Here is a 13,951-nt window from a genome sequence, read left to right on the forward strand (position 1 = left end):
TTTTTTTTTTTTGGTACTGGGGATTGAACTAAGAACCCTGCACTTGCCAGGGAGGCTTTTATTCTACTGAGCTATCTCCCCAGCCCCAAAAGGAGTCTTAGCTAAAATAAAAATGAGCAAAATAAAACTCAGAAGGCTATAACGCAAGCAATGATTTACAGAGTGCAGGCACTCCTCTGTGTTGCTGTGGCCCACTCAAGATCATAACGAATTTAGGTGTGGACTCTGAAGTGGTTATGCTTGCTGTTAGGGAGAAATGGTGACTTATTCTTAGATTAGAAAGTTTAGAAATGAAAAGGACATGACCAGTGGCTTCCAAGTAAATATTTCCATTTTAAAAGAAAGAAGTCTCTTTACTCAAAAATACCTTTGAATGGTTAAGAAATACTCTCTCATCCTTATTTGTATTAATGAATTAACTTCCTTTCAGAAATCTTAGAAACCACTGAAACTAATAATGCAATATATCAGAATAAACCTTAAACAACATTTGGAGAAATTTTTATGTTTCCTAATTTTATTTTGTAATAACAGAAATAATAATATTAGTGAAACACTTAAGTTTCGTAAACTAAACGTGCAATAATATTTCTTGATACTCAATAAATCTTCTATGCAAAAATATCATAAATATATTTACCTTATTAAAAACCTTCTGAAGTGATTTTAAATAAATATATCAAATTCCTTCCATGTACAATTGTCAGAATTCTTTGATTTAAATTGTTAGGCTGTTGGGTTTTATGAACTGTTTTTTTGTACAAGTACCTTCTCCAAGTGGACATTTTCATTATATTTTTCTGACTTGGAGACTTTAACCATGGTTAACTGCACAATCCCTAATTTTATGCAATCTGATAGCTATACCTGGCAATCAGATTGCCTCTATAAAGGGAATCATGAAAACTCTTTTTCTGAGTAGTCACATTTTTCTTCCTTACCCACTTCATTGTAGAACTAAATCATGTCTGATTAAGCAGAAAATGTCTTGCTTTAGGAATCCTACTTTGTAAATGCTGCTAGTATGAAATGCAAGACTTCATTAAATATTATAGTAAAAAATACATTCTGCCCAGAAACAAAGTTTTAACACTAAATGACAGTGAGTTGGAGAAAACCTCCTCACAGTTGATCAACACCTAAGTCTACTGTGTAAGTCTTGGATGACAAAGTCAGAAGATTTGGTCATTGAATGATTTTTATGGTCCTTACACAGAGAATTTTCTGGTTTAAGTCTAACAAAGAAGGCTTCTTTCCTTCATCAGAACACCATTAAAATCTTCTGACAGGTAAACAGAAACCACTGTTTAGAAATCAGCCCCAATTAAGAGATTCGAGGCACACAACGCTTTCTGGTCTTGCAGCTTGAAAACTGGGAAGGGCTTCCCAAATAAGGCAGAGTACTTAGAGAACTGAAGCACTTCTCTCCTTCTAGCTGAAAGGCCATTATTGAGTGCAGTCAACTTTGGTACTGGAAACTATTTTGTAGTCTAGGACAAGGGGGTCTTCAATCACTCCCTTTGCTACATTTCTATGCTTTCTCTGTGATGGTGGTGGATATGCTGTGATAATATCAAAGGGGCTGGTTAGGATGAGATCATTTCAGTGCTTTTCTGTACTTTCCATGGAAAACTGTGTCAAATACTAACATCCAAATCAGAAATTCTTGCTCCAAAGACTTGCAAAACATGACTTTTCAACTGTTCTTTTTAGAATCTAAGAAAAAAAAAATCAAGGTAATTACCAAACTGCAGTATGTGTCATTACTGGAATTAAAGAGATTTTAGTTTTCAAAGAAATAAAACTGTTTTACTAACAGAAAAAAATAAATTTAAAAAAAGCAAAATATCCAATCAGTATTTAATCATGTCAAAATGTCTAAAACTGCCAAGAGATAAACCTAAATCTAAACTCTGTTAAATGGAATGGACTAGGAAGATGTTGGAAGTGTCTCATTTTCTGTTCACACAGAAATATTTAAAGAACATACACTTGTAAGTTTTCATCTGGTTTGAAGAAAACATTTCAGAATTATATCTCACCTAACAGGATATTATCACTAAATATTAACAGCAACTACTCAAAGTGAAGACATCAATTTTAACCCATGATTTAAAAACACTATTTTCCTTATTTTGCACTCTTATTCCATATTTCTCAGGTACCTCTAAGTCTTCAAGCATTGGGGGGGGGATATTTTTTAAAATTAATATTCAATGATAAGTATAGTAATGATTTAAAGCCCAAAAGAACCCCACTAATACCAAATAAAAAGTCATTTTTCCAAATGAAATCTAAAGTTGAAGTTGAAGGACTTGTTTGAAAAAGTGGAAAATAATGACAATGACTCAGCTTCAGATACAATGATTAAGTAAAAGACACGTGTTATGGCTTGTGTCCAGACATTCCCTGAAAGCCTCATGCAGTCATGCGCAGGGCTTTTTCACGGTAGTTGGATCTACAGTGTGATGCTAGGACTGATATACATGCAGCGCTAGCACTCAGGATATGACTGTTACCTGCCTGAACCTGCTTGATAAGATACAAGGAATAGAAGGAGCTATGGTCCTCCGTTGTTGCCTTGCTATCTTTTGCCTGCCATAAGCTATTTCTCCTCTGCCATGTCCCTCTGCTTTGGATGTGCTGTCTTGCCTTGGGCCTAACCAATTATGAACTGAAACCTCTACAAACTGTGAGCTAAGTAAACCTTTCCCTTTTAACTTTGGGTGTCGGGATATTTTGTCTCAGCAATCAGAGAAAAGTAGCTAAGTAGCCAAGCAGCTGTGTTCCAACTGCTGGTACAGGACAGTCTGAATGCTGGGCTATGATCTGTTAGCCATAGAATCAGCTACTACAACACAGCGTTGGTGTATTATGAGAGACTCAGTCAGTACTGGTCCCTGGAACCTTTAGAATCACTCCTGAGCATTATAAAAAAGCTGTGGTATTGAATTTTCTATGTAAGATGAGGCAACACCCTACAAGAAGATACCATTATTATGCATTATTAGTTACGTAAGCTCAGCGTTTTTAGAAAGTTTACATATAACTGCCTCAGGACTTACGTCTTTTTCTGATGATGAGAGAAGAAAAATGTTATTTTAGGGATCATAAAAATATCCAACAACAACAAAAGAACAACTCTAAAAATCCTGCCCGTCTTAAAACTGAGTAAAAATTTTGGAAAATAATTTTAAGTTGTCATTATAGCACAAGTCATATAAAATTGCTTTCATATTTAAATATATTTGGAATAAACCAAACCCAGTTTGTCGAGTATGATTCTGATTACATTATCTGACAATGAAGAATATTATTTCCTCATTAATATATTATTTGAGCCACCCAACACTGTGATTTCTGTTGTTGCCCTGTCCTTTTCTTCCATACAAATCCTGTGTATATTTTCAGGCCTGTATTGTCAGTTCTTTCTTTCTTGCAGGGTCTGTACAATATTGTTCAACCGAAAATGTTGTAATATTATGTTCTAGACTCATTGTTACATATTATCTTAAGATTACAAATAACTTCAAAGTTGAAGTCAGATCCTCCACATCTCATCCATTGCCCTAGTACAAAACTAAAAACATAAGAGGCATAAAAATAATAAGAATCACCAGTGTGTCATACACTTAAATGAAGATATCACCAAAAGAGTGATATCATATCTCATTCTAAAATGCTCTGGCAGAAAGAATTGCTTCTAGATTTATTGAAAAGTTCATAGGCAAAAAAAGAAAATGATTTTCAGTAAAATCTTATTGTTGACATTTGATTTTTATATTGTATATTTTCTAATTATTACTTAATTAAACTTCTTAAAATATTATCTAGAATCATGTAACTTAGTTTTTTACAATAAAAGGATGAACATGATGTATTTAGAAATGAATATCCTGAAAAATTGAAGAGGCATTTATTTACCAGGTTTGGTTCTTGGAGGTTTGGGTCTGGGACGCCGTTTAGGTGTGGAAGGGATAGATGTAATTTGCTGAGGAGCTGAAAGAAGAAGATTTAATAAATCTTTGTAGATGACATTTTCAGGGGTCAATCAGATGGTGCCTATAAACTTACAAACTTCTCAAGGGAAAGAACTATTTTATTTTTCTTTGTTCTCCAAGAATTTTCAACACTGTGTTTTAAATACAGCATACAAAAATAAGTGTTGGCTGGGCCAAAAGGAATTCAATTTCTACAAAAGACTTGAAGATACATTGTTCGATGAAATGTACTAGAAAAGGATCACCTTTGAAGTATTTCAGAATACAAGATACAATGAATAATTCTAAAGGCTAACATTAACTAGCAAAGGCACAGCACTAATAAGATATGTTTGAAAGTTCAGAAGTTATTAAACTGTTCCTCAACTAATTTTGTATTATAAAATACTAATTGTGCTGTTTCTCTTTTCCAAATCTTTCTTCATCATGTTCAGGGTTGTTAAGTTTACCTGACACAATTTTACTTACACTACTCTGAGGGAATACAATTCATCAAATCATATCCAAATGTGTTCAATCAAAGGGATTGTATTTCAAAATAATTATCATTTATAATCCTGCTATTTGCTGGTTGACAAAGTTGAAAGAAATATAGAAAGGAATTATTCTTCAAAATATGTAGACCACAATAAATAGAAATCAAGATTATAGAAAATCTTTAAGGATTTTCTCAGGGCTAAGTAGACTAGATAGCTCATTTCTTTAAAGAATATCTTGGTAGAGAAGGAGAGGAAATATTTAATACTAAAATTGGTTTGAAAAAGACAATATGACTAATTGTTTTTGTCATTTTACCTCTTCTTTCAAAGCACAAAATTATACAAATGCCATTAGTTACCCTGTGTTGTAGGTTGTGTTGCAGGACGGGTAAAAGTATCCACTTGTTGAGGAATAAATGGTGCTTCACTTGGAGCTGAAAGCACAAACATCCCAACCCACCAGATAACACCAGTTAAATTGAGATTCTTTAAGAATTTTAACATGCTTTTAGATGGTACAATGCAAATCCTACAAGGATATGATTAAAGGTGAAAGCGTATTTGCCTTGAAAGCTGATGGATACAGTTAAGATTTAAAGTGGAGAAAAAGCTACAATGATCAATGTTCAGTAGCTAACTCCAGGCAGATTCAGCACATGGAAGTGAGGTAATGCAGGCCACAGACACATGAGATGACATGGTGTGAATGACGAAGATGTTCATGCAGTTTTCAAAACTTTTCACAGGTTTAAGGGTGAAGACAATACCATCTATTATAGTTCAGTGAGAGAGAAACACATGCACACACACATGTTCATGCACCAAATGGAATATAAAAGACGCCTGCATAAAGACTCATACACATACACACGGGAACAGAAAGTATGTAAATGATTAGATGTGATGGGATGAAGTGCTCATTCAAGGAAAGTCGGTCACATGGATTATGGATTTTTGTTTGATGGAAAACCAAGAATAATTTTTCTGTTAGAAACATTACCCAGTGTTGCCCTTGGCTGTTGAGGAGTTCTAGGAGTTTTAGGTGGGATAGAATCCAGAATAGGATCACTTGTTGCTGTTGGAATAAATGTCAACATTTATAAAGGAGGCCCCAGGAATAAAATACGAATTCATGAGTAATTATGCCTTGTGTGAGGAAAAACATCAAGAACACTTGGGGGACTGCTGACCAATGTTTTAAATCAATGATTCATTAGGAGTTGCAGATGAACTCACTTTTAAAAACAGGCTTACTTTAAATACAGAAAACACATTAGTGTTTCATGCATTCAACTTTTTAAAGTCTGGCTTTTCTAGTTTTTCTTTTTCATAATTAGCTTACCATTATGAGCATTTCATTTAAATTTTCTTATCCTCTACTGTTTAAAATTACCAACTTTTATTTATCACAAAACGAGTAGCCACTGAAATAAGGTTCTGCATATAAAAATCAGACACATATCTACACTTGGCAGAAATCAGCCTTACACCAAAACTCCTAGTTATAAGTACCTAATTATTAGATGCTCAGGAAAAACTTGCTAAAGAAACTGTTGGATCACACCAACCTTACTATAAATAGGTATATAAATGAAAGCCAATGGAAGACAAATGAATGATGCAACACTCTAGAACAGGATTGCTCATCTGAGTATGAGTGACAACTAGGGATGAAAAGTTCTTTGTTGAGGGATGCTGCCCTGTCCACTGCTGGGATTAGCAACATCAGTGGTGCCTCCCCCAACTCATGCCAAGCAGATGTGTCTGTGGACATTGTCAAATGTCCCTGATGGGGGAAAGAGGTTCAAAATGACCTCATTTTAGATTCACTCATCAATAGAAAACTCTCTAGGACTCTAAAATTCTAAGCATTATTCTAAACAAACGAGTGATAGCACATTATATTGCTTTCCCCCAGTGTAATCCAGTCTATCTGCATCTCCCTTATATGACAGACCTTGTTTACTGATGAATATAATGAAGTAATTATTCAATAGGAGGTGTGAATAGAATTTATCTCCCTGACACACATGAGTTCTATTTCCTTGTCAAGCTCTGAAGTACAAATCTTTTCATTCTGCAGAAACTAAAAGGGCTAAATACCAAGATATCTTAGGAAATCTGGAATTCAAAAACTTTATTGAAAGGTTGGGTATACCTGTGGAAGGCTCTGATACATCAGGCTCATCTGATGTTGAAGGACTTGAGAAAACATCATAAGTTGCTTTAAAAAATAAAACATAAGATGTTAATTTAGAGATAAATTTTGAAAGATTTGATGACACTTTTTAATGCTGGATGGACAGTTTCATTAGGTACCAGTTGGTTTGGGCTTTGAGGACTGGCTTTGTTCTACTGTGTTAGCAAATATCATCTACTAGGTTTTGGGTGTTTTTATTCTGAGTTGCAGAGTTTTATATAGAAAGCTCTGGCTGGCACTGGTATTCAGGGTAATGTGAACATAGAGCTATATATTTACAGTGAAGTGATGCCAGATCTAATTCAAAGTGCTTCCATGAGTATAAACATGCATAGTCAGAGTGCTGCTTGGAGAGAGACTTCTAAAGAAGCAATCAGCAGTCAGGAACATTGACCCTCTTAATATCTTGCATGTAGACAGGATATTCTCATACTTAACCTTATTAATATTTCTGAGAAATAGATGAGGTATGCATTGTCTTTACTTCATAGGTAATGGGGTGTTATGTCTATTTTCTAGATAATGAAGTTGAGGTTTACAGTAGTGGAGAAGTGTGGTAGCACACACACACTGGAATTGTCAAGTTCAGTACCATTTGCCACCCAATCAACAGGATCAGGGACAGTGGGCCAAGACCAAGCTCTCTTTTGGCACCATTAGTCCTGGCATTTTACTCAGAGGGTGCTTTCTTTCTATTCCTCCATGGAGTTTGTACAATCCAAGTACATTTAGAGATCAATTATGTACTCTGTGAAATGACAAAGTGGAATAAATTTAAACAGAAAGATTGAATTACTTTCAAAGCAGGAATATTCACATAGGCATTTAACCTGGAAACAAAAACAACATTAGAACTTTTTTAATGTACATTGAACTGCCACCCTGGTAAAGTACAGAACACAGGAAATGTCAGGAGGTAGGCATTGCTGTCCTTGCTCTTCAGATTGGCTGTGCAGAAATAAAAAGAAGGGAATTTACAGAAAAATTTACTCCTAGGGTTATTCGCAATTCAATGACAAATTAATGATCCCAAAGCACTGCTAGTTGAAGTTTTCAGAAAGGTAATATTAGACAGTCTAACATATCCAAATGTAGAGAATAGCTTGTTGTACCACATATTGATGATGCAGAAATACATTTTAATTTGTGAGTGTGAGTCTTAATTTACATTCTTTAGAAACAATATTTCAACATGGACACATATTTTGAGAATACATCTACATTGTAATGTAAAGTTTTAAAGAATATGAAGTTAGCCTATCTACAATTTTAAGGAATGGTGAATCTTTTAGAGACAAAGTTGCTTTGACTGTGACATTAGGCTGGCCAGTTACAGGAGGCTTGCATCATGGGTCTAGCAATGTTAGCTCTATCTTCTACTAAAGAAACAGAAAACTATTGAATTGTATTTAAGACTCTCATCCTATCTACAAAATTATGAACATTTCAGTTCTTAAAAAATCAACGATTTTTTATTTCCTTACAAATACATTATATGCACATGTACTCAAGAATAAAGTTCATTAAATGTTTAGAGCTGGCTTCTAAATCACCACTTCCCATCACACACTTGGTAAATAACCAAGAGTCATGAGTGAGCTGACAGAACACAGGACCAAAAACACCAGGTGAAATAGGGAATTTTATTTTTTATAAAAAGCCTCACAGATTTACTTCAAAAAACAAAAATGATTTAAAATCACAGCAAAATTTTACTTTCAGATTTTTCAAAAAAAAAAAAAATTGAAAGAACCTGTACTGCTACTTGTTTTATAATTTCCTAAAATCATATCTGTTAAAATTACATTTTGTTGGTTGCCCATTTTTACTTTGAAAAATAATCAAAGTACAATCAACCTATAATCAAAGTATAATCAACCTATAATCCCAGCACTTGGAAGGCTGAAAACAGGAGAATCACTACCACGCCAATCTACTTAATAAGACTCTGTAGACCTTGTCCTAAATAGAGAAAAAAAGAAAGAAAGAAAGAAAGAAGAAAGAAAAGAAAGAAAGAAAGAAAGAAAGAAAGAAAGAAAGAAAGAAAGAAAGAGAAAGAAAAAGAAGCACAAATCCCACAATGAAAATGCCCTGATATTGCCCACAAAATGCTTCAAATAATTTAAAATTTATAATTTTATTCAAATTCCCTAAATATCAATAACCATTTGAAAATTTTTTTCCTTTCCAACATAAATTCTTACATAAATCATCTCTTTATTTATTCCAGAGTTTGGTACATGGTAGATTTTCAACAGAACTAATTTGCAAAAAGTTCCTTTCAATAAAGAAATTATTACAGTAAAGAAATTATGGACACTTACAGTTTAGGCTCTTTAAAAGGATAAATAACTTGTTTGGGAAAGAGATACGTCCTTTGATTATTTTATAGCACCCAAATATGTTCACACAAATCTCTCCCTTTACTAGGTGAATATATGCTGTAGGTATATTCTACCATGGAAATAGGACTCCAAAAATATTAAGAAGTACTGTAAAAACATAATAAGTAACTAAACAATAAAAACATATCACCAGGGCCCGCGAGATAGCTCAGTGGACTAAGCGCTTGCTTAGGGAAGCACAGGGACCAGGGTTGGGTCCCTGTACCACATGCCATGCCAGCACTGCCCCCAGGAATGCTGAGCTGTCCACTAAGACCCAGCATGGTGGCACACAGCTGTAATCCCAGCACTGGGGAGGCTGAAAGCAGGAGGATCACTGTGAGTCTGAGCTATGTAATGAGACCCTATGCCAAGCAAAAACATTAAAAAACAAACAAACAAACCACCAAACATATAATTCTCAGAACTATTTAAATATAAAAATAATTCTTTCTTAGGTTAATGGGAAGACAAAGCACCTTTCTGTTGGGCCCTGAAATTTGAGAAAGCAATGCTTGCAAGGAAATGTTTATGAAATAAAATCGAAGGCTGATGCTAGAAATCTCTGAAAAAGACATGGAAAATCTGTAAACCATCTGCTATGCCTGAGTGCAGTTTTCTTGCTCTCAAAACTTCAACACCAGTACTCGTTCCTACTCTTTTTCCTATCTAGGGATTAATCTAGGTGGGTGGCCAGATCTGGAATAATCAACACCTCCCAGCATAGGCCATGAGATCCAAGTATGGTTCCTCTCTTTTCAACAGCTCTGAGCAAATTACCTATGGCCAAGACTTTCTAAGGGACTAGCCCCTTGCTGATCATTCCAGCTCTTCAATCTTTAGTGTGTCCATCTTAAGTACTTATTGCAAGCTAGCAAATGTTTTACAAAGCACTGTAAGAATTTAATACTGAAAATAATTACAGCTGACATCCTAAAGAAGCTTCCAAAGTAGATTTTAATGAAAAAACTAAGATCGACTATCCATGTTTGATGCTTTCTCAAGGGAAATCTCTAAATGATAATAATTTATGCTGCAAAGGAAAATAATTTTACTCACAAAGAAGTAGTTTTAGTAATAAGCCTTGGTAAATGGAATAAAAATTCAGTTTGTCTGGATACTTTGGAGGGAAAATAGGAAAAGAGTTACTAAGGATGAAAACAAATGCTTTCAATCATTTTGGGGTTGTGGAGATTTTTTTCATTTGAAGTGGGAAATAAATAATAGTCTTTTGAGGAGATGGTTGAGTAAATTAAGGAAGCTTAATACTGATGGCATTATCAAGGCAGAAATAAATTCATTTCCATCCCATATAGCTATCTAAGTCATATAAGGTCTTTAGAAATCACAGACATGCCTCAATCCAAGGGATGAAAAATACCTTGTGTGCATGCTACTTCCTCCACCGTGGTGCCCATGGAGAAGTTGACTGTGGTATCACTATGTGTACTGAGCCTGCACAGGTCCTTTGCTTTACAGAGTGATTCAGTTTGCCCTAACTAAACTAAACAGAGAGGCTCTCAGATAGTATTTATCACATCAGTCATTAGGCATCAGGACATTAGGCTATTATTCCCAAGGATTTATGGACCTCTGTAATACAGCACATGTCTTTTCTAGTCTTCCTAAAAAGTTTTACACATGTGAAATGAAGACTTATGGGTTGTTCGGTATGCTCACACATATTTGAAATTAGAGTAAACTTTCTCTCTCTCTTCCTTTTATTGAATAATTTAATAAAGTAATTACTATTTTTATTGTTGCAATGATTGCATGTAGCAATTCAGGACATTTTAGATGACAGTATGATGGAAAGGCAATGTAGTCACTGAAAGAATTAGTGCTACTAAAGAAATATCATTGGGGCACCCTTTGTGTGCCATGCATTATATGAACTGATTTATACATAATTTCTAATATATAACCTATTGAAAATTGTATATATTATTTCCTTATAGATGGATACACTGAAGTTCTGATCATTGGTTATTATCCCAGATCTGTCTCACTGTGCAGTTTACAGATTAGCAATCAAATGCATGACGAGAATCAGTTTTAAGGACTAGTTGGCTTTTTAAAGATCATTTGATGTTTCTTATCTACCTATAATGCATGCAGCCCCAATAACATATTTAATTTTCTCCATTGTGAAAGCTATTCTCCAAACCCCAAGGCCAGATATATGGCACTGGTTTACTTTCAACTTAGAGTGTATTGTAAAGATTAGGAAAGAGATAAATGAGTCTAACCTTTGTTCCTCCACCCATTCAAATGTGAGTTCTTCACACTTTTCATAAAAGAAAATAGCTGTCACAAAATAGCTCTGGGAGGATATATGATCATTTATTCATGACTCTTTGAATGTCCAAAAGAAAAGTGCCATACAAACATAAATTCTACTATTTCATTCTTCAAATGATCCAACATATAGAGAATTGATCTGGAGATAGAAGGTATTAAGAGCGTTCCTAGAACTCCTATAGTAACAGAGAGATTGTGGTGAACTGGCGACTTTTAATAGAACCACTTTTATTGCATTATCAGGATGTTTTGAATTGCATTATCAGAAAGATGAACTTTTTCCTGAATAATTGCAACAGCCACATAAATATTTCTAAAATCTGGCTAACATCCTTTTAAATTAAAATTTATAGATAATTTTACCTTCTAGCATGTAGGAATATAGCATATTTTTATGATTTCCTTTGTATACTTTATGGAAAATTGGATTTGCCAAGGAAATCAAAAGTAATCCACCCCACTTAAACACACATTATAGAAGGTTTATATGAAATGTAATTCTAATTCATGACATTGCAAAGCACAGCACTAATGAAAGAGTAGGGTAAGCTCCCTAAAAGTGGAGAAGAATATATTTGATGATTACACATCTCAGATTTCCTGGGATATTCTAAACTTTAAATATCCTGTTTACTATTGCCAAAAACTATTGAAATGACCCAGGGATTTCAACAATCAGTATGCAAGTTAGAATTTCCAAATAGTCTTTTACATAAAAAGTTAGTACAGAGATTTCTCTGAGAACACTCCTGATTTTTTGATTTATAATGTAACATGGCAAACAAATCCCAAAAATGTCAAAGAAAAATAAATTTTATGATAATAAATCATGTTTAATGGTTGATCCAGATAAAAAGCAGCCCCTGGGATCCAGGATTTATCCGGGCAGTCACAGGGTGGCTGTGGCCATCTCCCGCTGACACGCAAATGTTAAGCGTATTCTGTTACATCAGAACTAGAACAGTACTTCTTACTTTGTCACGGTCTTATGTCACTAAACAGATCCCTAGAAAATCAATGAGTCAATTCATAGTTTACTTTATCCAGACTTCTAGGAATATATTCAGAAGGTAAAACATGTTTTTAAACAAAGGCAGAACCATTTTATTTATGTATTAGGAAAGATAAGACTGGGTTAAGTATTAAGAATGTACTACAGGCTTTTCATTTGCCACAGGGTATATTAATAATAAGTTAAGGAGCCTATAAAAGTACAAACAAGCAAATATTTTTCTTATGATATTTAAAAAATATAAAACAAATACAATTACCAGTTTGAGGCTTCACAAGTTTGGAGTCTTCTAATGTTTTAGCTTCAGGTGCCACCCAGGACTTTTCACTTGTTACTATATTGGAAAAGAGTAGAATTTGCTGAATATATAAGAGAAATAAAGGACAGAAGTAGCTTCTGGTATAGCGTAAGTGGCTACCAAAAGACTGGAATGAAAGGCTCCTATGGATTCTACCAAAAGTTATCAAACACTGATAAATCAATATGCACCAGCAGAGAACATCTGACTAGTGACAAGGGTGAAACCAGAGTTTGTGTCATGCTCTTGACATTATAAGGACAAAAAGTGAATCAAATGGATAAGGCTTTTCCTTCATTTTAAAAACTAAACTATCTGTTTGCCTGAGTTAACTGAACTCATTAGTTCATCGTAGCTTACCTAGATAGGACCTAAATGTGTCCTGCAGAATTGAGCGAGTCCTACTTACAAGCTGGGGATGAAGGTGCCCCGCTAGGCAAGGGTCTGTGGATGAACTACATCCCCATCCCACCATCCATATTAACACCAAATATAAGGTATCTGGATTACCGAGGGTAACTCCAGACTTCTCAAAGGGGAAAGATGTCTTTGCTTCAGGAAATCCTGGAAACCTTTTTGGAGCTGTAATCAAATACACAAAGAGAGTTATGACCTGAGATGCAAGTAACCACAACAACAACAAAAATGACTTAATTTTTTTTCCAGACTTCTAAACACAGTAAACACAAGAGGGCAATTATGTCCTATCAAATAATGAATCTTATTAGTATTTCTTCTGTGTTTCAGTGTGAGTTAATAAAATAGATTTTCTTTTTCAACTTTAATATCAAGCTACTAAGTTGGAGGAATTTGCATTTTTCTTTCTCTTATCATACTAGGTTCTCAACTTCTTTAGCTATATTTGTGTGCCTTCTCAAGTATATTTCATTTAAATTCAAACTAAGCACAAAATATATCTGAAGGAGCAAATATTCACCTGATATCTTTTTAAAGTAGAATTTAACTATGTGGATTTATGTATAACCATTTCTTATTTTGACATTGTACCCCCCAAAAAATCTAAAAATGTTAAAGAGGAGTTTCTAGAAATATCTGTCAAGAAAGACAATAGAGTAAAAATTTAGGGAAAGTATCAATGTGTTCAGTAATCTACTGATTGTGAAGGAAAAGAATAAAACAAAAATAGGACCCCAAAAAGCAAACCCATGGGTAGATTTTTCTTTTTTCTTTTTCTCTTTCTCTTTCTCTTTCTCTTTCTCTTTCTCTTTCTCTTTCTCTTTCTCTTTCTCTTTCTCTTTCTCTTTCTCTTTCTCTT

The 13,951-nt window shown here is 34.3% G+C and overlaps 1 protein-coding gene across 13 annotated transcripts in view; it reads right to left on the minus strand.

The window, feature by feature from the left end:
* The window catches only part of Abi3bp (ABI family member 3 binding protein), a 275,396-nt gene that overhangs the window by 95,518 nt on the left and 165,927 nt on the right, over nucleotides 1-13,951 (minus strand). For 11 of the 13 annotated variants that reach the window (XM_023721267.1, XM_023721266.1, XM_023721260.1 and 8 more), the window contains exons 13-18: nucleotides 13,186-13,257; nucleotides 12,637-12,711; nucleotides 6,639-6,704; nucleotides 5,481-5,555; nucleotides 4,840-4,914; nucleotides 3,925-3,999 (exon numbers count right to left, since the gene is read on the minus strand). In XM_023721267.1, coding sequence (XP_023577035.1) covers nucleotides 3,925-3,999; nucleotides 4,840-4,914; nucleotides 5,481-5,555; nucleotides 6,639-6,704; nucleotides 12,637-12,711; nucleotides 13,186-13,257 — 438 coding nt within the window. The remainder of the gene's footprint in view (nucleotides 1-3,924; nucleotides 4,000-4,839; nucleotides 4,915-5,480; nucleotides 5,556-6,638; nucleotides 6,705-12,636; nucleotides 12,712-13,185; nucleotides 13,258-13,951) is intronic. The other 2 variants (XM_023721261.1, XM_023721268.1) reach the window with 2 other exon arrangements.

The sequence above is a fragment of the Octodon degus genome, unplaced genomic scaffold (genome assembly GCF_000260255.1).
Source record: "Octodon degus isolate 3935 unplaced genomic scaffold, OctDeg1.0 scaffold00081, whole genome shotgun sequence".
Classification (NCBI taxonomy): domain Eukaryota; kingdom Metazoa; phylum Chordata; class Mammalia; order Rodentia; family Octodontidae; genus Octodon; species Octodon degus.